This window comes from Dunckerocampus dactyliophorus, chromosome 4 (assembly GCF_027744805.1).
Source record: "Dunckerocampus dactyliophorus isolate RoL2022-P2 chromosome 4, RoL_Ddac_1.1, whole genome shotgun sequence".
Taxonomy (NCBI): Eukaryota; Metazoa; Chordata; class Actinopteri; order Syngnathiformes; family Syngnathidae; genus Dunckerocampus; species Dunckerocampus dactyliophorus.
Window position 1 is genome coordinate 14,693,365 of NC_072822.1, and position 25,394 is coordinate 14,718,758.

Sequence of the window (25,394 nt, forward strand, 5' to 3'; positions counted from 1 at the left end):
AGATATTTATTATACATTGCTTTGTTGTCAAAATCACTTTACACTGACAATACATATTAAAATACAATATTTGTAGCATTTAAAAGTTTTATTAATTAAAATATGATTCATCTTTAATTAAAAAGGCACCTGTGAACGACAGTATTCATGAAGCCAAGAGAGATGCACCAATTCGGATGTAACTGCTTCATTGAAGTGACATGAACAAGAATAGTGTTTCTTTTACATATAAAATAATATCTTTATAATTAAAATACACCTCACATTTAACCACAAGGGGAAAAAAGGAGAAAAAAAAACAGTAACATGTATTTTGATTTAATCAATCAAATTATACGATGAAATAATCGGCTTGCGACATCTTACATTTTTCTGACATTTTTGTCGAACAAACTGTCAGAAGGCACGCCCTGTATTCATCTCCACTACTGGCGCTTTTCTTTCATTATTATTCTTTGGCATTCATTTGCCGTAGAATTTCTTATTTAGGAGGAAGATGAGCAAGTTGACATTCACTTTAGCTTTATCGAACATCTTCATGACAGCCACACCTTCGTATTGGAGCTGTAGGAGGTCCTGGACACAAAAACATCACACACAAATGACTACAACTGCAGGCTGCTGCAGTAATGTGATTTCTCACTGCAAGTGTTACGAATAAAGCTGACTGCATGAAATGTCTCATGTTCTGAGAATCTCATCTGTGTCTGTTGGGAAAGTGACATACTGGAAACATGTTTACCTGGAAATGAAGCTGAACTTTTGCCATCTCAACTCCCATAAACTTGGCTTTCACCTCAAAATCCCCAACTTCCTCAGTCTGTGAAATGTCAAACATGACATTTTTTAACCTGGCAGGCAAAGGAAACAGATAAGTGTTGATGAAGCACATCCAGGAAAATGGAACTATCATTTACTGTAAAATTGCCCTATTATTGAGCATGTCATATTTTGCATTAGCATGAACACTGATGACTTTTGTTTGGGTTCAAATGACTGAGAGGGTGTAGGATTGCTGAGTTGTCTCTTGAAATGAGAAGCTTTTATTAAGCTTTCCTGTGACTCTGAGGAGATTTAACACAGGTGACAAGACTAATGGTGTTTTTTTTTTATCTTTGTCTAAACGAGGAAAAGGCTTCTTGAGACGTCATCTGTACTTCTGTGTAGAAGGTGTCGGACGTTTCGCTCCTCATCCGAAGAGCTTCGTCAGCAAACTAATAAGTGCTGGTAGCTTAGGCCTTAAATACAGTAAGAGTGGGCGGAATTGGTGTGCCAACACCCTCCTCCTATTGGTTCGTTACACTAAGCCTGGGCGGAGCAGTGGTATAATCCTATCCTGTTATTCACACCTACGATAAAAGGGAAGTGTCGCTCCCTGAATTGGGTATGAACGACTCTGATACTGGCTTGTTAGCATCTATTGTTCTGGCTCGGCCCTGCCTTCACCTCATTTGCAAGACTAAGAGCTGTGGGTTTTGGTCTCAGTAACCTGCTGAACACAGGGTCCAAATTGAACCTCAAACCACCATTCCGATTCAATGATGGGTTCTGTTGTTTGACAAAAATAGCTTCCTTTACTCCTCTTTCAAACCATCTGTTTTCTTTGGCCAAAATCTTTACCTCGCTGTCCTGAAAAGAGTGATTGGTAGCTTTCAGGTGTAGATGTACTGCTGATTGAGGACCACTAGCATTGTCCCTGCGATGTTGATAAAGCCTTTTTTGGAGCATTTGCTTAGTTTCCCCAATGTAGTGCTCTTTGCATTCCTCATCTTTACAGTGGATGGAATAGACCACATTGCTCTGTTTCTGGTTTGGAGCCTTGTCTTTAGGATGCACTAATTTTTGTCTCAGGGTATTTACTGGTTTGAAATAGGTAGGAATTTTGTGTTGCCATAAGATCCTCTGGAGTTTTTCGGAGACCCCCGCTACATAAGGGACTACCACTCCTCTCCTTTTTGCTTCTGTGGGCTTTTGGGTTTCTTTCCCTATTCTCTTCTTTTGACATTTGTTAAAAGCCCACCGTGGGTACCCACAGGTTGAGAGCGCTCTCTGGACATGTTGTGTCTCCTTTTTCTTTCCCTCAGCACTAGTTGGTATTTGTTCCGCTCTATGTTGGAGGGTCCTAATAACCCCTAGTTTATGTTGTAGTGGATGGTTTGATTCAAAAAGCAGGTATTGGTCAGTGTGTGTGGCCTTTCTAAAGACCTCTGTAAGTAGCTGTCTGTCCTTTCCTATAATTACCTTGCAGTCTAAGAAGGCTAGTTGGTTTTCTTTAGTGTCCTCGCGAGTAAATTTGATATTGGTGTCCACCGCATTGATGTGATCTGTGAAAGACTGAATTTCTTGTTTTTTGATTATGACAAAGGTGTCATCCACGTATCTAAACCAGTGCCTTGGTTTTGTCCCTGAGAAGGATGTGAGAGCCTGTTTCTCCATCTCTTCCATGTACAGATTCGCCACTATGGGTGAGACTGGTGAGCCCATAGCACAACCATGAATTTGTCTGTAGAATTTCCCTCTAAACTGAAAATATGTGGTGTTAAGGCAAATTTCCAGTAATTGGCAGATGTGGTCAGCACTAAGTTTTGTTCTCCGATGCAGAGTTGAGTCCTCGAGCAGTCTCTTCCTCACCACCGAGACTGCTGCTGAGGTGGGGACAGATGTGAAAAGTGAAGTCACATCATAAGACACCAAAGTTTCCTCTGGCTCCAATCTGAGGTCTTTGATGCTCGCCACAAACCCTTTTGTGTTCTCTATATGATGATCAGTGTTGCCTACCAATGGGGATAAGACTGTTTTTACATATTTCGCTACATTGTACGTGGTAGAGTCAATGCTACAGACAATGGGTCTGAGGGGAAACCCTTCCTTGTGGATTTTTGGAAGGCCATAGATACATGGTGTAGCCTCCCCAGGGTATAACCTATGATACATCTGTCTGTCAATTAGTTCTTCCTTCTCTAACTTTTGGAGACAGTGTATGATTTCTTTCTTATACCTACTGGATGGGTCCCTTTTAAGTTGCTCATATGTGTTGGCATCACTAATTAGACTTGTTATTTTTTCTTCGTAGTCCAATGTGTTGAGAACCACTGTGCATCTGCCCTTATCAGCTGGTAAGATGGTGATGCTCTCATCTTTCAGGGAGCGACACTTCCCTTTTATCGTAGGTGTGAATAACAGGATAGGATTATACCACTGCTCCGCCCAGGCTTAGTGTAACGAACCAATAGGAGGAGGGTGTTGGCACACCAATTCCGCCCACTCTTACTGTATTTAAGGCCTAAGCTACCAGCACTTATTAGTTTGCTGACGAAGCTCTTCGGATGAGGAGCGAAACGTCCGACACCTTCTACACAGAAGTACAGATGACGTCTCAAGAAGCCTTTTCCTCGATGGACAACTCCTGTACGACTGAGAGCCTACACAGACGCATTGCGACCAACTTTGGGAGAGACATCCTTCTGCTGGTACGTAGCTTAGAAAAGGCCACTCTTAAATTAGCAGATTTAAGGAACCACCTCAGATTCAATCTTAGATGCAGGCAGAGTAGGTTAATCCCCAAATGCATGAGGCAAGCGTCCCTTGAGCAAGGACACTTGGCAAGGAAAATGCAACAAAACTACATCAGAAAAATACAGAATTTGAGAATTAGGAGACTTAACATAGAGATAAAAAATAAACAGTCTGAAGTAGAAACCTTCTATCAGAGATTGCAAACCAAGCTTACGCACGAAACCTATCAGGAAGTTTGTGAATTTACCAAATCAGGTTATATGAAGCACCATAGCAAAACCAAAGAAAGGCATAAGGGAAAATTCCAGAAACTTCTATTGGAAAATCGACCACAGCTTGTCGTAAACACTAAGGATGGGGGGAATCAGACCAATACTAAAGAAAATTGGATCAAAAATCTGTCAGACAGAAGCCTCTCGGAGACAGAGAAGGCAGTATTAACCAAGGGTCTCAACTTCTCAGTGACTCCTAAAACGATACCCACAGTAGACTATATCACAGCAGCTGAATCGGCCATCAGGAACAATAACCTTTCTAGAACAGAGGCAGGGGACCTTCGTCTGAGAATATCGGCCCTTCTCAGTAGTGCCAAACCACCACCGTCCAATATCACGTTAGGTGAGAGGAAAGCATTAGCGGCTCTGCAGAAAGATGAGAGCATCACCATCTTACCAGCTGATAAGGGCAGATGCACAGTGGTTCTCAACACATTGGACTACGAAGAAAAAATAACAAGTCTAATTAGTGATGCCAACACATATGAGCAACTTAAAAGGGACCCATCCAGTAGGTATAAGAAAGAAATCATACACTGTCTCCAAAAGTTAGAGAAGGAAGAACTAATTGACAGACAGATGTATCATAGGTTATACCCTGGGGAGGCTACACCATGTATCTATGGCCTTCCAAAAATCCACAAGGAAGGGTTTCCCCTCAGACCCATTGTCTGTAGCATTGACTCTACCACGTACAATGTAGCGAAATATGTAAAAACAGTCTTATCCCCATTGGTAGGCAACACTGATCATCATATAGAGAACACAAAAGGGTTTGTGGCGAGCATCAAAGACCTCAGATTGGAGCCAGAGGAAACTTTGGTGTCTTATGATGTGACTTCACTTTTCACATCTGTCCCCACCTCAGCAGCAGTCTCGGTGGTGAGGAAGAGACTGCTCGAGGACTCAACTCTGCATCGGAGAACAAAACTTAGTGCTGACCACATCTGCCAATTACTGGAAATTTGCCTTAACACCACATATTTTCAGTTTAGAGGGAAATTCTACAGACAAATTCATGGTTGTGCTATGGGCTCACCAGTCTCACCCATAGTGGCGAATCTGTACATGGAAGAGATGGAGAAACAGGCTCTCACATCCTTCTCAGGGACAAAACCAAGGCACTGGTTTAGATACGTGGATGACACCTTTGTCATAATCAAAAAACAAGAAATTCAGTCTTTCACAGATCACATCAATGCGGTGGACACCAATATCAAATTTACTCGCGAGGACACTAAAGAAAACCAACTAGCCTTCTTAGACTGCAAGGTAATTATAGGAAAGGACAGACAGCTACTTACAGAGGTCTTTAGAAAGGCCACACACACTGACCAATACCTGCTTTTTGAATCAAACCATCCACTACAACATAAACTAGGGGTTATTAGGACCCTCCAACATAGAGCGGAACAAATACCAACTAGTGCTGAGGGAAAGAAAAAGGAGACACAACATGTCCAGAGAGCGCTCTCAACCTGTGGGTACCCACGGTGGGCTTTTAACAAATGTCAAAAGAAGAGAATAGGGAAAGAAACCCAAAAGCCCACAGAAGCAAAAAGGAGAGGAGTGGTAGTCCCTTATGTAGCGGGGGTCTCCGAAAAACTCCAGAGGATCTTATGGCAACACAAAATTCCTACCTATTTCAAACCAGTAAATACCCTGAGACAAAAATTAGTGTATCCTAAAGACAAGGCTCCAAACCAGAAACAGAGCAATGTGGTCTATTCCATCCACTGTAAAGATGAGGAATGCAAAGAGCACTACATTGGGGAAACTAAGCAAATGCTCCAAAAAAGGCTTTATCAACATCGCAGGGACAATGCTAGTGGTCCTCAATCAGCAGTACATCTACACCTGAAAGCTACCAATCACTCTTTTCAGGACAGCGAGGTAAAGATTTTGGCCAAAGAAAACAGATGGTTTGAAAGAGGAGTAAAGGAAGCTATTTTTGTCAAACAACAGAACCCATCATTGAATCGGAATGGTGGTTTGAGGTTCAATTTGGACCCTGTGTTCAGCAGGTTACTGAGACCAAAACCCACAGCTCTTAGTCTTGCAAATGAGGTGAAGGCAGGGCCGAGCCAGAACAATAGATGCTAACAAGCCAGTATCAGAGTCGTTCATACCCAATTCAGGGAGCGACACTTCCCTTTTATCGTAGGTGTGAATAACAGGATAGGATTATACCACTGCTCCGCCCAGGCTTAGTGTAACGAACCAATAGGAGGAGGGTGTTGGCACACCAATTCCGCCCACTCTTACTGTATTTAAGGCCTAAGCTACCAGCACTTATTAGTTTGCTGACGAAGCTCTTCGGATGAGGAGCGAAACGTCCGACACCTTCTACACAGAAGTACAGATGACGTCTCAAGAAGCCTTTTCCTCGATGGACAACTCCTGTACGACTGAGAGCCTACACAGACGCATCTTTGTCTAAACATTAGTGAAATTAATCTGATTTGTAAAAGTGTTGACTTTACAGGTTAAAGCTTTGTCAAACTGATTTATGGCAAGTTCCACTCACTGGTTTGTCTGAAGTCCTTCGATCTCCAGAATGACTCCTTTCTCATGCAGCCTTGCTCCAGTGTACTTCAATGATGGAGGCTTCCACTTTTTGCTGCCCTTATCCTCTGCTTTGCTTTCCATTTTAATGGATCTGCGTGAATTTCTAGCCACACACAACACAATGGCGCATAAGCAGTGACATCGCAAGCAAAGCGCACACACAGTGGACAACCATTGGGCACAGTCATCCTCACTTGCGGTTGAGGTTGTCCAGGCAGGTCTTGATGTAGGTGTCGTAATAATTCATCTGCTCCTGGTAGAAAGTCGTTTTTGAATTGAGTGCCAAGAGTGTCTGCTGAAGCTTCACAAGCTCGGCCTTCCTCCTTTGTCTGTAGCGTCTTTGGTAGCGAATATCCTGTGGATTAGTTTGATGAGTTCAGAAGTCAAGAAGAACAAAACTTAAGTGCAGCCTTCTGAGAGGGCTGCTTCCATACCTTAGCAATGTCATTGATGATGTCTTGATATTTGTTAGAGGCTGTGACGAGGTTAGCTTGCTCCAAATTCCGAAGGTTCCTCAGGATCTTTCTCTTCTTCTGCTCCAGGGGAAGCTGACTGTCCTCCAGTACTGCTGGGCTGCTCTTCAGACCTTCTGGGGTCTGAGCATCCTGAACCGCCCGCCGCACCAATATTTTTGTATGCTCTGACTCCTGTGGGACAAAGACAACAAACAGTACAGGCCAAACTAATAGCTTGTAGAAAGAACAAAGTTGGCATTTTGAGAAAAAAAAAAAGTGACCTGAGGTGGTGTAGCAGGGGTGTCTAAAATTTCAGGCAACGTCTCTCCATGTTGAATTCGAACCACATCTACTATGAGCTTCTTTGTCCTAAATGTGTAAAAGCACACACATGCAATCAGGCATCTGTTTATTGTACATTAAATTAGTTGTACAATGGAACCTCGGTTAGTGTGCGCCCCGGTTAGCGTGTTTTTCAGTTAACGTTGAAAATTGATGACAAATTTTTGCCCCTGTTTATGTACAATATGGCGCACATCTTGTTGTGTTATTAAATGCGCTGCGTGTGTACAACTGTGTTCTTAATGTATTTTTAATCACAAACCCTTAGCTTCTCACAAAGAAGCTAGCTTGCCAATGAAATGACAACCGGAACCGGAAGTCAGCTATATAGCCCATCTGTGATGTCAGCAGTGGTTACCTTACTATAGTTTTACATGCATAAAACAATTGTAAATGCATATAAATAACAAATGAAAGATATAACTCAACATTGAAAGTTACTTTCATCTTCAGTGAAGACGTGATTCATCGTTTCCAAAGACATGATGTGGCACCGACAGACACCATCTTCCTGTTTTATCATGTTATTTATTGAATTCAATTGAATTCAATTCAATCGTGCTTTAACCTTCTTTATCAATATGCTGGCACTTGAAACTTTCTTTGGCTCCAATTTTAGTTGAGATGAGAAACAATATAGAACTCAAGAAATAACTTACATCAACATGTCTTGAATGAAGATAAAAGTAACCTTAAATCATCATGTATCCCTTTTATTCATCATGTACATGCACTTGGAATTGTTGATACCATGTACAACTATAATTGTAAAACTATAAACATGTGTTTTGTTAACATTTTTGGCTTTCTGAAACAGATTAATTGTATTTACATCTTTTCTTACAGGAAAATTGAATTCAGTTTTCATCTGTTTCAGTAAAACTCAATCAATTAGCATCTGTTTTGGTTCGTCAGACCTTCTAGAGTGAATTAATGACAATAACCAAGGCTGCACTGCATTATTATATTGAATGATCTACCGTAGCGCTACTGTAATCCCACATTCCTTAAACTACCTTTTTTTAAAAAAATAATAAATAAATAAATCACAATTATTTAGAGCAGATGTGTCCAATCTTTAAAAAAAACTGAAAAGGATATAATGGGGGACATTGTGACACTTCACAATAATAATTTGATTTGATATTTGAGTTGGACTTTTGATATTACTGCAGACCTGCCAACATGTACGAATTTGTTGTACTCGGCATGCAATTTGACTCAAATACACTTGTATGCTTCACTGCTCTGCTCTATTTTGTTGCATTTCACTGGTTTCAGTTTCGAGTTCAGTCTGTACAGTGCACATAAATAGATACCAGTTTCTCTATGGTATTTCATTGCAAAAACATTTATTTTCCCCCAGTCGGGACATGACAGAAAATAGAGACACACCTGAATTACAGACACATATGTTCATATACTGTGTTCGTATCAACACCTGCTTTTTTTCTGGTTACGTTACACCTTTTTGCCGTTTTTTTTATTTTTTGTCTAGTCTTAATTATTTCCATGACAGGACGGCTCCAAATTTGCGTACATTGGATGTCTATAATTTAGAGCAGGGGTGGCCATTACATCGATCGCGAGCTGCCGGTAGATCGCCGAGGTAGTTTGGGTCGATCGCGTAAACGTCACTTTGTAGTTGTCATATGACATCAGTCAGCTGACATTAAGCCTCCCTCCTGATTCACGCTTGCTCCCCCGCAGCGTTTCAGGCTACACACGAAGATGCCAATTTCATCTTTATTATTCTGATTATGGATGAACTAACTCAGCGGTAAGATGTCTATATCTATGAAAAAAGTTATCTGTTCACTTGTAGCAGCTAGTTACGTAGAAAACAAGTGTATTGTTTACTGGCTTTGCTGCGTCATGAACTCTACTACAGAAATCAGTGTTTTCTACATGTTCGCTTCTTAAACTATTATTTCATGATGAAATTAAAAATGTGCCCATTGGTGAAACCTTTTCAATATGTTGCCTTGACTTCGGCTGCATTGTCTTTTGCATAATCATTTTAAATTCTTGTATATCGGTAATGTTTGATAGCAAATGCTAACTGGGTGTGATACATGAACTGTGTGCCCTAATGAACGTTACATAGCTAATTTGACTGACATATTACCAGTAGTCAGGTTATGCACACAACTATTTAGCAGTTATGTGTAATTATCTTTATTTCCATATTGAAGTGAATTATGATAGCAACTAATTTGATTACCTGTAAACTTTGAAAATGTGAATGTCAAATACTAATCATTAATATTTACAATAGAATTTCAGAGTTTACTGGTTACATTTTGTATATATTTTATGTTTTATAGAAAGAGGTAGATCATTTTGACTTGTACTCACATGTTGAAAAAGTGCGTGCACTCCAGATATACATGTATAAAATACATAAATACCTACTCATATTTTATTAAAATGAATATAGTAAATATATATAAACTTTCTATATTTATAGTAGTAGGTAGATCTTTGGGACTTGGTCATTTTTAAAAGTAGCTCGCAGGCTAAAAAAGTGTGAGCACGTCTGATTTAGAGGGAAATGATACTACATCTACATGCGCAAATTCCTGCATACTTTGTTTTGCCAAATATATAATATACAAGGGTTAAGAAATTATTGTTTTAAAAATCACAGGACATTTTTAGAAAATGACTTGATAAAAAACCTTTTAAAAAGGCAATTATTGTGGTAATAACTTCAACAGCGATATGTACTGTACTGTGCTGTTTTCCTACTTTAGCTCATAGTGTTTTGAAAGAAACAGAAGGATACATGTTTATAGCAAGATAACCACAGCCAGCAAGTTTCTTCCTGTTTGCACAGGAAATGATTCAAGTGCAGGAAAGACATGATGGGTTACTGGGAGATAGGCAAGAAACAAAAAACTTGTGTGCCACATAAAAGGTCAGGCATAACGAAGTCAAGTTTCATATACACACACGAATACGCATATCCATTAAACCTGCAAAATGTGAAACTAGAAGAACCAGTATGAAGTTGCCCCACTGGGCTGTTTTGCAGTTTCTTCTCTCTGTCATCCCAAAAAGTTAACACTCCTGATCAAAATGTTACAATTAGTTGCAAGAATTTACATTTTGCACTGTTGGATCTTAAGGAGGTTTTAAGTAGAGCTTCAAAATGCAAAAAAAAAGAAATGGAAGTGAGACAAAAAAAAAAAGTTTGCAATTTATTGCAAACAACCAATAAACTGAAAAAGGCGGTTCATGAGCTGATCAAAAGTTTAAGACCATAGTTAAAAAAAACTAAACCCTAATAAAATACAAATACTTTTTTTTTTTTTTTTTTTTTTTTTAAAAAGGACCCAGTAATGAGTAGCTGTGCTATCTTCTTGTTAGTGAGAATGTTGCCCCAGGTGGTGAAGATTGCTTTACAGAGGGCATCCACTGGAACTGATGTCCATTTTTGTAAACTTTCCTTGCCATCCATCCCCAAATGTTCTCAATTGGATTTAGATCAGGGGAACACGCAGGATGGGCCAAAAAGTGACATTATTCCTCTGGGAGAAGTCCTTTGTCAGGCAGGCATTGTGAACTGCAGCGTTATCCTATTGAAAAACCCAGCTGGTGACATTTTTTTTGCATCTACCAAGTGACTTTTGTTCATAACCATCAGGATCTTTTAAAGTTAAGAATGACTGGAATGTCTTATTGTGTCGAACTTCAGCAGCAGTGGTGCGCTGCGATAGGCCTTGCTTACACAGCTCAATAATCTGACCATGTCCAAAGAGAGAAAGCTTTTGAGCCTTTGCCATCAAGAGATCAATAAAACGATAAAATGTTGTTGGAGGTGTTTAAATAGCAGGCTCTGTAGGCGGCATAGGTGTGTCCCACTAGGTGCATTAATTACTTTTTATAGCTTTAGAACGCACAGAAAAGAGAAAGACGTGTGTTCATGTCTTAATCAGGATTGTGGATGATGGGCAAAATCTAAAAAAAATAAATATTTTTTTTATTCAGTTTTCTTTTAAAGATCCAACAGTGCAAAATGGTAATACTTGCATTTTTTTCAACTTGTCGTAAAATTTTGATCAGGAGTGTATTCCATACAGTCTTCTTGGACCTTACTTTGTGGACTGGTTCAGTCACATGGAAACAAACTCAATTTCCTCAAACTGTTACCGCAAACTTGGTTGCAAAGAATGATCCTAAATTCCTTTAAAAGAAAAAAATTAAAGTTGTATTTTGTTTTTTTTTTGTTTTGTATTTTGTTTTTGTTTAAATTTCTGGAAATAAGTTTAACAGTGCTTAGGTCATGCATCTAACGCTATAAATCATTTTAAAATGTACCTGCATTGTTTTGTGACTGAAAAGTCTTTTTCCAGTCCTATATTTTGTCATTGTTGTTTTCTTAAAAGTAATGTTCAAATATCATCTCATGAACCCAATATCGTGTATTGTCTCGTCTCGTGAGCTAAGTGTATCATGATACCCCTACTGAATAACTTATTAATTTGTGTCACGATACATTTGTCCATAGAGCGGAAAGAGGCTGGAATATGTCTGTATGTTTTCATGATAGTCCTGTGACTTACTTTGTCACAAGCGTCTTTAAGTCTTTGTCATCACCCTCAAGCAGCTCAAACTTGCTGGTCAGCGTGAGGGAGATCTCAGTCTTGGCGAGCTGGCCGAGGACAAGCTCCTTGTTTGCGTCATTGCTATGAACAGCTCCTTCACCTTATTTGAACAAGAACACGTACATTGATTAACTATATATACATACCTATTAAATATACATATACCAGTGATGTGCGGTGAGGGTCATGGCTGGTGAGGAGGTTGTAAAAGTCTGATCACCTACTGGTGAGTTTGGGTATATAATCCTCCATCTTGGCAGTCAAATTAATTAATTCATTAATTAATTCATTCATTCATTCAGCTGAGCATAAAAAATATCTTGAATGCATTTGACTTTCTGCTAGCTAGTCCTGGTGTCAAAAAACAAACAAAAAAAACATGTTGGCAGTGAGGATCTTCTACCTCACGCACACCTGACCCCTTCAGAATACAGCGGTATTACAAGTGCCTCCCGTGTTACATTCCTATGTATTTTATTGCCCAATTTATAAGAAGAATTACATCACACTCACATTAAGAACATTATACAGGCTATAGAAAGTCATTGTGTATAATAAATATTTCTGCAACATTATATTATTGATGACATGTTGACTACCAGAAAGTGGTAGATGCCATGATCCAACCCAATGTGCAGTGTGACGGTAGGCAGGCATTCTCACTTGATCAGGAAATGTGCAAATTCAGCGATTTTTACTGAAGAAAATGTTCAAAACGATTGGACTCTTACAGAAAATAAATTTAAAATACAGTTTGATGGACATGGATGGATGATTCGTTTTTGTTGTTTTTTTTTTACATCGTTACTGTGCCTCCGCTGCCTGCACGTCACTGACATATGCATATTCAGAAAGCAATTAAATCTAAAAAATTTAATTTTACCAAATAATGTCTCAACATCAGGGACATCTCCCAGGTCCTGCAGGAGCTCATGTAGTAAGTCATTGCAGTCTGGTGAGATGGCCTCCAGATGTTCCAAAAGCAGCTGGAGGAATACAGATGTGAATAGCAGCACAATGATAAGTGATGAAACACACCCCAAAATGTTTTTCAATGAACTTACAGAATGAGTATTGATGATCTCCTCAATAGAGATGTAGATGATGGGCTTGCTCAGGGTCACCATGTCTGAATATTCATCAATATTAAACTTCTCTTCAGGTTCAGGGACATCACAGGCAGCCTGGAAAAACACCCTACAAGAAAATAGTTTTCACAGTTTTAGTTGGACTGACTATTTTTCCTAGAATGTTACAGAAAAGTCTTTCTGCTTGCTTTAATTTCTGCGAAAAATTATATTGTTTGTCTCACGTCATCACGTGTTTAGTTTTAGATGTATTGTACAAATAACATACAGAAACAAGACCGTAGCAGTATCAATCCTAAATGTTAACTCACCGAAACTTCTCATATGTCTGAGATATGAAGTAGTTCAGAGGAGTCATGTGTGCGTTCTCGCCCTCAAACAGCTTGTTTGCAGCAGCATGCTGGAGCATTTTTGCAACAGATCCGAGGTTGCGTCGCTGGTCAACATGGAGCTGGCCTCCCGCTGACAGGTCAATAATGTCAAATCCATCTGGAGCTACGATGGCAGGATTCATGTAGCGGTAGTAAAGTAGGTTTCCTACAACCTGCAACAGAAAGGAAATAAGACATTGTGGAATATATGTTGGTGATAGAGAAATAATCTCATGAGCTAACAGAGGTGTTTTGTGATAAATATGAAATTAAGGAAAGTGAAGGATTCTACCTTCAACAGCTCATCTTCTGATGCATCTGGAAACTTTTCGTGGAGACAGTTCTTCAGAACTTTTGCTACATATCTCATGCCATAACTGCATGCAAAACAAAATACAATGAACACAAACAAAATGTGGCATACATTATGACTGTAGAAAATGACAGTGGAGGGAAAGAACAGAAATAGTGGCCAAATCATTCTTTTGGTATAATTCTGCCCTTCTTTCAATGTTGAACCATAACTGATGCCTGTCAATGTCTTTTGTCAAATATTCCACATTAGAAAAAGTTGTGCAGTTCTCCAAGCTTGTTGACGCATCAGCACCATCTGGTGGTGCATTTAAGACTTGGCCCTTCAAATGTGTTTCCTCCCATCAGAAAAAAAATATGAAAAACTGAGCACAGTCCCAAATCACAAGTCAGAAGACAGGAAGTGGGCAAAATAACTTACTAGAATAACACAAGGGGGGTAACAAAAATATTACAATAGTAAAATGGACATGGATATTTGCCAGGTGCCAAAACTTACGGGATATTATCCAGAGAAGACACAAAAGAGTTAAGGACTTTATCTGTTGTGGAGCGAAGTGCCAGACTAGATGACTCCAGCCTGCTGCGTACTTCCTCATGTGACATGGCCTGCTCAGGAGTCACTTCATAAGGCAACTTGCTGTGGCACATTAACACAAAGACAGAGGGCTGTTAACAAACTACTCTTAAATATTTTTGAGCTAATACTCTTGGTTTCATATAAAAATAAATAAATAAATGAAATAAAAAAAAGGTACAATAAAGTTGTATGGCATTTTATAAAAGGTTGGTAGTGTTTTTAAATGAAAGGTGATGAATACATGTACTAACTAAAAGCATCTATGTCCAATTTATTTATTTTTGTATCTGAAAAGCAAGTTTTCAAAAGAAATTAAAATAAAATCACAAAATGATGTGACTTAAAAAATAAACAAACACTTTCCACTTAAACTGACCACATCCTTTAGATCATCCGACATTAGTACTTTACTACCTGGCCTCTCCAGTGGCTGTCTCCAGCTGGTTGACCCAGGCTTTGTAAACATCCACCGGGTTAGTGTTGATACCAAGACTTTTGTTCTCAATGATGTCTTTGACCACAGGAGCAAGCAGTTGTCGCAGAGTGTTGTGGCCACGTGCCCCTCTGTTGAAGCTCACCACCATCTTGATGACTGTGGGATTGCCTGTGACGATGTCTTGAATCTGGTCTACCTTAGACCTGAGACCAAGCCAGAAGGATATACAGTAGATCAGAAACATCCTAAAACACCAACAGCCACAATTTCAAGATTAGGAGAGTGCTGCAGGCGCTACTTGATTTCTTCTTCTAGAGCAGTCTTGAATAGTTTGAGCAGTAAATATTCCTCTCGCTGGTTGGAAGCGTAGTTGTACAAGGTGAAGATCACAGTGTCCATAAACTTTGTAGACTTGTTTTGGGGCATCTGGAAGATGAGTTTCGCCAAGTAGGATGGATTGGTCTGAAAGGGAAGTAAAGCTTATGACAATATTTCAGTGTGCAGAATTATAAGATACAGAAGAGATATACTACTGATATACCTGCAAGAGGTAAAATAGATGTTGGTAGGCCTCCAGTTTCTTTCGTTTTCCTTTACTTAACCCCTTTATTCCCAGTTTGTCAGCTGTGCCCAAGTCATCGTTACTCATTTTGTTTTTCTCGTTCTTCATTTTTTTATTATGGGACACAACATCCTTTCAAGATAAAAAGAGAATGCGTGATTATTACACAGTGACTGATAAAACAAACTTTGCTATATTTGCACGTATTAAAGTGAGGTTTAGCCACCTGAAGAGTAATCCTGTTCTTCACCAGCAACCCAATCTTGATGTCCATCAGGTTCAAATCCTGCTCCATCTGCTGGTTGGAGCGAATTTTGGTGACCACTTCCTCTTTGAGTCGTGTCACTTCCTGCTCCTCCTGAAGATCCAAAGTGCTCTGTTCCAGCAGGTGGACAAACTTGCGGACTACTGAAAGTGGTGGGTCCTTGGCCCCAGCTTTTTTGTACATAAGAGTTATCAGAAGAACAAATCAAATATATAATGCACTTTTTTCCCCTCCAAAGTCAACAACAAGTGCTGGGACATAATATGTTGACTTACTCAGGGTTCTATAGTCATCTCTGGCTTTATTGGCCTTTAGAAAAGCCTGTATGGTCACAATATCTTTCTCCTATAGACAATAAGATGTAAACACTTATACGTGGAATAATCAACTATGTCTACATTAGGATGATTGTTACTCACATGGTCTTTGAAGTACTGCAAACGTTCATTGTATTTACGTTTGGCCTTCCACATTTTTACCAGGGACTGAATCTAAAGGAACAACCAAAACAAATACCCATTATCGTTTGAAGCGTTGAAACATTGTACTATCTATGACACGAACCAAATAACGTATTACCTTGACAACGGAAGCAACGTTTTTAATAAGTAATTTAATTCTGTCCTGGTATATTTGTCTCTGTTTGTAACCTCTCCAGCAGGCCTGTAGACAACAAGCAAAGTTATAATTCTACACGTGTATCAGGTAAGTAAGAATTGTAAATGTAGGCATTACTAAAGCCGAAGGTCATTGCACCGACAATATGCAGCAGGCTTCAATAAACTCTACCTGCAGTTTGATGACATGCGGTTCTTGTTGACGCAAATACTCCATTCTCTGAGTATGCCTCTGCCTGCACAGAAAACCTCGGATCCTCGCCTGAAGCTGAGTCACTAAATGCTCACTGGCCAACCACAGCTGCTCCCTGTTATATTCTGCAGTCACACAACTGACAACACTCTAAATGGGAGAACAGTTATTTCATTTTGAGGCAATTTAACCTCCGGAACACCATTATATAAAATAAATGTGCAATGCACTTGATGGCTACATGATGGGGGCATGGTACCTGAATTTCCTCTTTAGTGAGGTGGCCACAATTGTGTTCAAAATTTTCTGGCTCCTCCCAGCCACCCTGTCTCGTCTCTAGGTTATAGTAGTAGTCATTTCTGTCATTAATGCAGTGCTTCACCCACAAACTATCAGCACTACCTATGGGAAAACGCATATAGACATTGGTTCCTCCAATAAGCATCATTCCTCCAAATGACATTTTATAGTTAAATTACCTTCAGCTGCCTTGTTTGTTTGTATCTGTGCCAGTTCACGTTGATATATGTCAGCACATTCAGAAAGCACTGCTCTCATCCCTGCATTTGGTGATTGTAGAGCCCGCAGTGTATTCTGGGAGACACCCTCTGTCACCATCTTGTTGATGTCAGCCAGTGCTCCCGCCACTAACAAAACAGAAGAGGGTTGTGCTGAGTCAAATAGAAAAAAATAGAAAAAACAAAACAAAAAAAAAGTGTACAAGTGGGAGCCAAAGGTTGTAGGCGTTACTCACATTTTGTATTGCATTGCCACAAAAGATAGAAAGTCATAACATAATGTCACAATGACTTGGCCACCAACAGTCAAATTAAAAGGTGATAATCTGCATATATACGGCACAAAGTCCACATGAGAATAAACTTTACATTTAATTTTCTAATGAACAGAGGTTTACACACATCTAAACATTACAACATTATATTTCAGAATTTATCACAAATTATTTTTTCCAAATTAAAAAAAAATATATTTTGGAGTGACTAAAAACGTATACATAAACTGTAATTTCAATAAATTAAACTTGTATTTACGTACTTGTGAGAGCCTCCTCTTCATCCTGGTTGGCTCTATAAATGGCCTCCTGGATTTGGTCCAGCCACAGCACAGCAGAGTCATCTCCAGAGGTCTGCAATGAGAGAAAATCAGTTCAAACAATTCTCAAATAGGTACTCAATGTACTCAATAATAAATAATAGCTTCAATTCAAATATGTCCTAGTCCCACTCGACGACTGTGTACCAAGCAAACCATAAAAGCAGATCTAACGTTTCTTTTGAGGCTAATTTTAGAAAACCCCGGAGAAGGATAAAGCAATCTCCAACCACAGGGTCGACAGGAAGGAAGTCACCATTAACTTCAGGGACTAAAAAAAAAAAAAAAAAAAAAAAAGTTTATATCTGGATCTGCTGGATTTGTTTCTCATCAAATTCTTTTTGAAGATTTGGTTATATATAAGTTAATAAGGCTATCAACAAATCATTTAAGAAAATTAATAACTTGATAGCCTTATCCTCCACGAAAGACAATTATATTGGAACCAGAAAAACAAAACCAGGAAACATATCCACTATTAATGATCCCTACCTGCAAACACAACATTTAGTAGCAGCATTATATTGCTTAATCGGATATTCATTAAATAAATGACAAGTATGTAAATACGGTATTTAACAGATATCACAGCTCATTATAAACCATGAGGCTGTATCCTCCCTCCCCAGTGAGTCAGTGGGCAGTTACTGCAGGCAGCTCGGGAATTCTGTTTTCAAGGCTAGACAGGAAACGTGCTTGCAGCACCGAACAAACAGACAAGCTCTCCTTGTATTCTGTGAGGAAGCAAACAGTCGTACTTTACTTGTGGAGAGATGACCCAACGTGAATTTCATCGGTTGAGAACTGTTGCACTTACTTGAAAACACTAAAAGCCAACATTTTCATTTTCTCCACCCAGGAGAGATGGCGGAAATTTTAACCGGATTTCTCATTTGTCTACTGGCAGTGCCGACCATCCAGCATGATGGTGAGTACATTTGCTTAAAATATAAATACATTACATTAAAAAAAAATCCCAGCCTCATGGAAATTATGGTAATTATACTTAGCACAACTTTATACAAGGGACAGTTATAAATTTGTAAAAATTGAGAACAAACAAAACAACTCTTCTTTGTTGATACTGGTGAAACTACCAAATATAAACACTAACCAACGTTAACATTTGTTATCCCTATACACATATGTTACATATATACACACATAAATAATTACAATAGCTTCTGCTAATGTTTTTGTTTTTCAAGTGTAGCTGTAGCATTATAACAGCTTTCTTGAATAATTGTCAGTTAAAAAAAGAAAAAACATTGTTTTTCCATCCATACAGGGAATACAACCAGGACCACAAACAACACAAAATCTGAAGTGGTTCCAAAATCTTTCAAGGGCAAGACGTACCGACAGAATCTGACAAAGCAGCTATCAATCAGCATGCATCCCAGTGGGGACCCTTGGTTGGATGTGGACCCAGATGATGCTGCGACAGCATACACCACAGGGGTCTTCAGCTCCTGGATTCTTCCATTATCTTACATGTTGGCTATGCTTGTGGGTATCCCTTCCAATGCCTACATTCTGGCTTTTCTGAGAGTGAGACTCCGAACCAAGTCCCTGTCCACAGTTGTGCTTTATCTGAACCTGGCCTTGTCTGACCTGCTGCTCCTGCTTTCGCTGGCACTACGTGTTCACTACCATTTTAGTGGAAACAACTGGGTATTTGGGGAAATCTCTTGCAGGTTGATGACAGCCTTGTTTTACGGAAATGTCTACTGCTCAGCACAGACTATTGCATGTATCAGTCTGAAACGCTACCTGGCTGTAGTTAAGCCCTTCTTGTACAGGAGATTGGCCAAGACAGCACTAGCAACGTGGGCGTGCTTGATCGTGTGGTTCCTATTTGGGGCGGCTATTGTTCCAGAGCTCCTGGTCAGGCAAAGCTATTGGCTAGCTCAGATGGGAGTCACCACCTGTCACGATGTGCTTCCACTTGAAGAAAAATCCCATTCACTGTTGGTGCCATACAGACTGATGCTGGTTTGTCTAGGTTTTGTAGTTCCTTTTATAATTTCCCTGTTTGCCCATGCATCAGTGGTATATCATCTTGGACAATCAGGATGTGACTGGAGACCTTTCATCAGGTTGAGCACTCTGGTTTTCCTCATCTTTGTGGTGTGTTTTTTGCCCAGCGGCATCCTGCACATTGCACACTACGCCTGCCTGTTTTCCAGTGGGGACGACAAACTGTATGGATACTACAGAGGCGCTGTATGTCTCTGCTGCTTCCACAGTTGTTTGGATCCTTTCCTGTGTTTGCTCATTTCTAAATCGGCTACATCAGAATTACAATTCATCTCCATCCGCAGGATCCCAGAGAGGCTAGCTGTTATGATATGTGACTGAATGTGTGCACAGAAACTAAATTGCCTTGCCAGACCATTGTTGGGACACATAAGTTGTATGTACAGCATTGGGACATGAATATGCTGTATCATAATAAAATAGAAGCTATTTACATAACTACATGAAGTTTTAAAGATTTATACAATATTATCAGTGGTCAGCCAATAATGAGAGACAAATGGCTTACAGATTTTCTCCACAGTATATTTGCATTATCTAGTGGGGAAGTTACAATTGCATCAATAATTTAATTTGCCCATTGTGAGAGCTTAAGTGTAAAGATATTACAAAAAAAATATGAATATGTCCAATGAGTCACATTTGTGTTCTGCAGTAGAGTTTCCCACAGGGCTAAGAATGATTCTAAAACCATATTACCTGGCAGAGGAGTAGTTTGGTATAGTGCAAGATGTCATGGTAGTGTTTGGCCGTGGCTGGCTTCACCCCTGTCAACTTGGCTGTGGGGAGGAGCAGGGCTGCAAGTGTCTGCTGATGATCTCCAGAGTTCAATGCTTCATTGATCTCCGCTATAGCTATGATGCCTGGAAGGAGGACAAAAATAAGTTAAACTAGATCATTTTTGCGGTTTTGTAAAGAAGGTAGACATTGTCCAATTTAAAGACAAATGCAGCATAAATCTGCACAATTGTAAGTCAAGGCTGTATGATGAAAAACAACAACTTTCTTACGTTCATGCTCTTCCTGGACCTGAATGTTGACTGCATCGATACACTTTTGAACATCATTCCAGGTGAGGAACTCTTGTCCTTCGGTAAGAGTCTCTGCCCGCAATTTGATAAGAGTGTCAGCATACCTGATGAAAGGAACCAAGTAGAGGTCAGACATCATCAAATTAAATTAACTATACACCAACTACAGATACTGTACTAGCCTGAGGAATAAAGAGGAGCAAGACTTTGAACTTGAATGTCCTTCTGTGCTGCGATTTCTTCAAGAATGGGCACCATTTTCACAAATGTTTAATGTCACTTTTCATTGTTCCTTAACAAAAATCCACAACAATCTGTTCAACATAATATACCTGTTTAGGTTGTCTTGGTCCATGTTTGTAAAACCCAGAGGAGAGTCTGTTAGTTGCTCAACCACAGCCTGTGGATCTTTGGTGTCCAGCACCTCATTGAGCACAGCGACTGCTGACAGCATCTCCACAGCTACACTTAACTCTTCATGACTCAGGCCCGCCTAAATGGTAAAAGAGAAATGCATGAGGTGCCACTTGATCACCTATTCCAAACTGAAAACATGATCAATGTAATAAATATAAGTAAAAATTATGGTTTCATATCCTACCCGTCCCCCTTGTAGTTGTAAACTAAAAAGCTCATCCTGATACAGCTTGGCAGCTGTTGGGTAGACGATGGGAAGCTGGGCCTCTGGGTTTATGAGCTCCTCTACAGTGCGAGATGCATCACCAAGACGAATGGCAGTATTGATTGAGGAAACTGCTTCACGTTCTGGTCAAAACGATCAGATTTAACATGACATTATAAGCACTCGCAAATTTGAGTCAAAAATGAGTTTTAAATCCATCAATGCGCCCCATTAGACAGCAATTACTTCGTCTCTCTGCCTCAGCAAAGTCATTGCAAGAGCTGACAACTCTCTGAATCTCCTCCTTGTCTACCAGTACTGCCTTTCCTCCATCCTGCAAGAAATATTAAAATATCAGAGTGACATCAATATGTAAATGACGGTGACAAATATTTGAAGCATTTGTTTCAACTGAAATTACAGTGGTTGATTCTTTTTTTCTTCAGCAGATAAGGTTACATGTAGACAAATTAGTTGTAATAATTCGACTGTCTAGAATACAGCTGCATAGCCAAATATGCTTGGAAGCTAATAAACAATAAATATGACAATGTTGAGCAGTGCTGTGTTTCATTGTTGCTATCTAATTGCACCTGCTAACCAAATATGGAGCAGGTATGATTTACTTTTTTTCAGTTACATACATGGTGATGAAGGCCATGCAAGCTCGGACTCAGTTTACCTTGGATTTGTGCTGACAATAGGCGGTAAATTGCTCCAGGTACCAGCTGCAGTTTGTGTCCTGTACACCAAGCAGGCCCAGAGCTTGCAAACTCAGTGCAGCCAACAGAGCCCCTTCATCTTGGGTACACACTGCTTCATTTACCTGCCTTACTGCTGCTTGGACTTCAGACAGAAAAAAAGACAGTTTGTTGGTTGTAATATATACAATTTACATTTATATTTAAATCACAACTGAACACATACATGGAATCAACATTTTGGCCAATTACACTTGCTTATACCGTATGTGAATGACAACAGAAAGAGTTAATGTGTACTTTACTTTGTCTAATAAAAGCACCAACCACTAACAAAGATAACAAAAAAGTGTGTTCCTTACTGTTGACAAAGACAATGCAGCTCTGAATCTCTTGCTGAGTCAGCAACTCCTCATAAACATCTCTTTCTTCAGTAGATACCATGGAGTACTAGATATAAAGATATAAATGACATGTTTTATATTGACTGGCATTTATTATTTGAGCATGTCATAATTATTCCAATTCATTTTTAATCGAGTCTCGAGCAAGGCCATTCCTTTATGATTGTGGCGTACTGGTAAAGCAAATGGGAGATGAATTGCCTCGTGGTGCAGTGTTAATGTTTGGTGAAGTACAGCTGACACTGCAGCAGCTGGAATGTGCTGGCAAAGCTTATGGAGTGAGTCAGTATAGGCAGCAATTTTCTGGACCACTACAGTTGATGAAATTGGAACCATCTGCTCAGACAATTTCAAAGCAGAGATGTCTTACTCTCATGCTCCCCAAAAGAAATTCTGCAAATTGATCAGTGCTATTCACTCTGGTAATCAAGAGAGACAAACCAAACAAATCAAGAGACGCAACCGAGGCCCTGTCCACACAGAAATTTTCCTCAGATTTTTCTTCGACGGGTTGAAAAAAGGTTGCGTCCATACTGTGCCGGATTAGTATTGTTGCATCCAGACGGAAACGAGTCACTTAGTGAAAATGATGTAATACACAAGCACACCTACGTGTGGCCCTGTGAACAAACACGCGGGCGGAACCATGTGACATACCAAACCACAGAAGAAGAAAGAAGGCATGCACATAAATCCCTCGTCTTCAGCTTTTCAAGACTTACCAGAAGTGGAATTACTTCTGCGAGTCATTATAGAGTAAAAGACAACAAAATATGAGGAGAATGTCAACTGGGGTGAGTCATGTCCATCGAAATATTCAGATATTATGTGTGTTTGTCGTCAAAGCTCACTTCCGGTCCTGCTCCAAGCCATGCCCTATGTGACACACTAATGCCTCCCTGAGACGCTTCTCTAGCAAAGTGTACATTTACTGCAGTCACATTAATTACCAACAGCTAATGACAACAATTTGGCAACGTTTAGCTTCTACTGTTAGCCATTATTGATTATTGAGCCTAGCACAACAACTGCTTTGGTCGCCTCCCTGAGACTTGTTTTTCTGTGTGTCTGTGTGTGTGTGCTACAGACATATACGTGTCTATGTGACAGCCATGAGTGACAGTCATGGACGTCAGTCATGACTAACATATGCTAGCCAGTGGTGGTATATTTTTTTTTATTAAAAAAAATTTATTCTTGAGTCCCTTTAACATGTGCCTCTATTAATGCCTCTATTCCCTCATTAGTCTAGCTTTTACACAGATAAAAAGAAAACAGATGTGGTGTGTGTCTCTTACACTTCCAGCGGATTGATCCTGTTTACGTGTCTTGGCCTGGCTCAGCATGTCCTGATAGTCTTGGGCCAGAGCATCTTCGGTGCTCCTGAGCATGGCGTTTGGATTTTTCAGGGCTGCCATGGTCACAGTTGCCTGCCCCCTGTCAACCGCCTCATTGATGGCAAACACAGCAGCATGCACTAAGGACAAGAGCAACAATACAGTAAATACTAAGTGTTTGAATAAACTTCAAATAAATGTCAACCTTTAGACATGTAGACATGAAGTTAGACTTACATGCTGCTTCATCCACTGAGAGCTCATTGGCCAGGATTCCACCAATCTTACTAAAAGCTGGCATTTGAATACCATACTTCTCCAGCTCACTCCTCATGTTACTGATCTCTTCCTCTGGAGGACAAATACAGGCAGATGGCAAAAAAATGCATAGGAAAATGAAACATTTCATGACATGAACATAGCAATATACAGTATAACGCATTCTATTTCAACCGTAGGAAAGATGGTCGTATTGTTATTACCTGTGAAAGTCACTTTTCCTAGTAGGTCCTGGATCTGTGGTGCAATGCCCAGTTTGTACAAGTACAAGCTGAAACAAACAACATTGTGTGTAAGATTAGCATTAACACTTCAGGAAACTCTGAGAAGCTTATAGCAAACTGCAGCTACAAACAAGTATAATGAAATAGTAAGACTGTAATGTTTTTTTTCCTTTTTAGTGGAGATTATTCATGACTCCCATTTTTTTTTTTTTTTACATATCACTGAAACACCACAAGGAGGTAGTGTTGGCTCAAGAGTCAACAAGCACTATCTGACAGCAGCCATATGAGCTTGTACACTGCTGGAGCATAAATTCAACAGGCAGGTGACCAGAAACTTCATCAAACTTTCATTCCCCTGCAGGTACATGATAAGTGGTGATAAATTATAGATACCCATGGAAGGTTGGACATCAGAGCAACTCAAATAAATGCAGCACACCACACTTTGATGTGTGTGTGTGTTCGTGAAAAAATGCTATTTGTCCATGTACAAGGGGGGATTGATTCAGTTTGAGAGACAAACACAAAACCAGCTGACCAACATTAATGAAGTTGACTGAGAAGCGGAGTTTGACGCCATCAGCTGGTCAATTACCTAGGGCAGTGGTCCTCAGTTATTTTCTGTCATGCCCCAACTGGGGGACAGAAATGATTTTGCAACCCCCTGATTTGAAATACTATTGAGAAACTGCTAATATCCATTTATTTATCTGTACTATACTGACTGAACTCAAAACTGGAACGAGCAAAATGCAACAAAATGGAGAGCAGTGAAGCATACAAGCATATTTAAGAGTCAAATTGCATGCCAAGTATGACAAAATCATACATGTTGGCAGGTCTGCACTCTAACGCCCCCTGTTCTGTCATTTATCTTTCTTTCAATAAAGTTCAGTAAAAATGAGCATATTTCAGACATAGTTGCAAATGGTGGTTAATAATTATGAATTAATTTGAAAATCTTCAATCTTTAATCCGTTTAAAAATATTAATCATTTGACGGCCCTACTCATACATTTGTATAAATCTTGTACATATATATTATTTACTTATTTTGCCCTAATCCTTTGTAATGTTCTCATACACGGCCAAGTTTAATTTTTTGGAATAAGTCGTAGGCCAATAAAAAATTATCTGCAGGCCCCAAATGGCCTGGCCAGGCCCAATTCTGGACACCCCAACCTAGGGCAATTTATCTCAAGACAGCATTACTTCTATTTATTTTTATTGCTTTTAACATCCAGACCTTGTTCTTAGACTAGCAACATATGTTCAACTGTAAGCCATGTTTGTTCATATTATATTGTTGTTGTATGACATTTTTCCGCCATGCTGCATGTGCTTGACAGAACATCTGTTGCTTTGTCTCCATGTGTACATGGATTTGTGCCCAGGAAAGCAGGGCAGCCTTGTGGGAGTCCTGTTTGACTCACAGGAAGGTAGAAGTCAT

The 25,394-nt window shown here is 39.6% G+C and overlaps 2 protein-coding genes across 2 annotated transcripts in view; one reads left to right on the forward strand and one right to left on the reverse strand.

The window, feature by feature from the left end:
- Positions 1-25,394, reverse strand: part of iqgap2 (IQ motif containing GTPase activating protein 2) — a 34,137-nt gene continuing 8,743 nt past the window's right edge. The window contains exons 6-38 of the mRNA XM_054773915.1: positions 23,921-23,988; positions 23,676-23,789; positions 23,400-23,578; positions 22,060-22,147; positions 21,679-21,842; positions 21,243-21,330; positions 20,976-21,139; positions 20,707-20,867; positions 20,354-20,478; positions 20,043-20,206; positions 17,247-17,337; positions 16,670-16,837; positions 16,450-16,592; positions 16,170-16,340; positions 15,960-16,043; positions 15,800-15,871; positions 15,656-15,725; positions 15,342-15,550; positions 15,095-15,247; positions 14,852-15,015; positions 14,532-14,756; positions 14,037-14,177; positions 13,518-13,602; positions 13,166-13,398; positions 12,831-12,963; positions 12,650-12,752; positions 11,725-11,866; positions 7,096-7,183; positions 6,794-7,006; positions 6,554-6,714; positions 6,319-6,462; positions 743-851; positions 1-576 (exon numbers count right to left, since the gene is read on the reverse strand). Of these exons, the coding sequence (XP_054629890.1) occupies positions 463-576; positions 743-851; positions 6,319-6,462; positions 6,554-6,714; positions 6,794-7,006; positions 7,096-7,183; positions 11,725-11,866; positions 12,650-12,752; positions 12,831-12,963; positions 13,166-13,398; positions 13,518-13,602; positions 14,037-14,177; positions 14,532-14,756; positions 14,852-15,015; positions 15,095-15,247; positions 15,342-15,550; positions 15,656-15,725; positions 15,800-15,871; positions 15,960-16,043; positions 16,170-16,340; positions 16,450-16,592; positions 16,670-16,837; positions 17,247-17,337; positions 20,043-20,206; positions 20,354-20,478; positions 20,707-20,867; positions 20,976-21,139; positions 21,243-21,330; positions 21,679-21,842; positions 22,060-22,147; positions 23,400-23,578; positions 23,676-23,789; positions 23,921-23,988 (4,531 nt within the window). The 3' untranslated portion in view covers positions 1-462. The remainder of the gene's footprint in view (positions 577-742; positions 852-6,318; positions 6,463-6,553; positions 6,715-6,793; positions 7,007-7,095; positions 7,184-11,724; positions 11,867-12,649; positions 12,753-12,830; positions 12,964-13,165; positions 13,399-13,517; positions 13,603-14,036; positions 14,178-14,531; positions 14,757-14,851; positions 15,016-15,094; positions 15,248-15,341; positions 15,551-15,655; positions 15,726-15,799; positions 15,872-15,959; positions 16,044-16,169; positions 16,341-16,449; positions 16,593-16,669; positions 16,838-17,246; positions 17,338-20,042; positions 20,207-20,353; positions 20,479-20,706; positions 20,868-20,975; positions 21,140-21,242; positions 21,331-21,678; positions 21,843-22,059; positions 22,148-23,399; positions 23,579-23,675; positions 23,790-23,920; positions 23,989-25,394) is intronic.
- f2rl2 (coagulation factor II (thrombin) receptor-like 2) lies at positions 17,947-21,960 on the forward strand. The gene is made up of 2 exons (XM_054773916.1): positions 17,947-18,231; positions 18,592-21,960. Exons 1-2 carry the CDS (start codon positions 18,168-18,170, stop codon positions 19,662-19,664), a joined length of 1,137 nt encoding a protein of 378 aa, XP_054629891.1. The 5' UTR covers positions 17,947-18,167; the 3' UTR covers positions 19,665-21,960.

What these genes read in the sequence shown, in the direction of transcription:
- f2rl2 (XM_054773916.1), top strand. Translation starts at nt 18,168, where the DNA reads ATGGCGGAAATTTTAACCGGATTTCTCATTTGTCTACTGGCAGTGCCG. An exon ending in GCCGACCATCCAGCATGATG is followed by an intron (nt 18,232 to 18,591) that starts GTGAGTACATTT and finishes CCATCCATACAG; the next exon opens with GGAATACAACCAGGACCACA.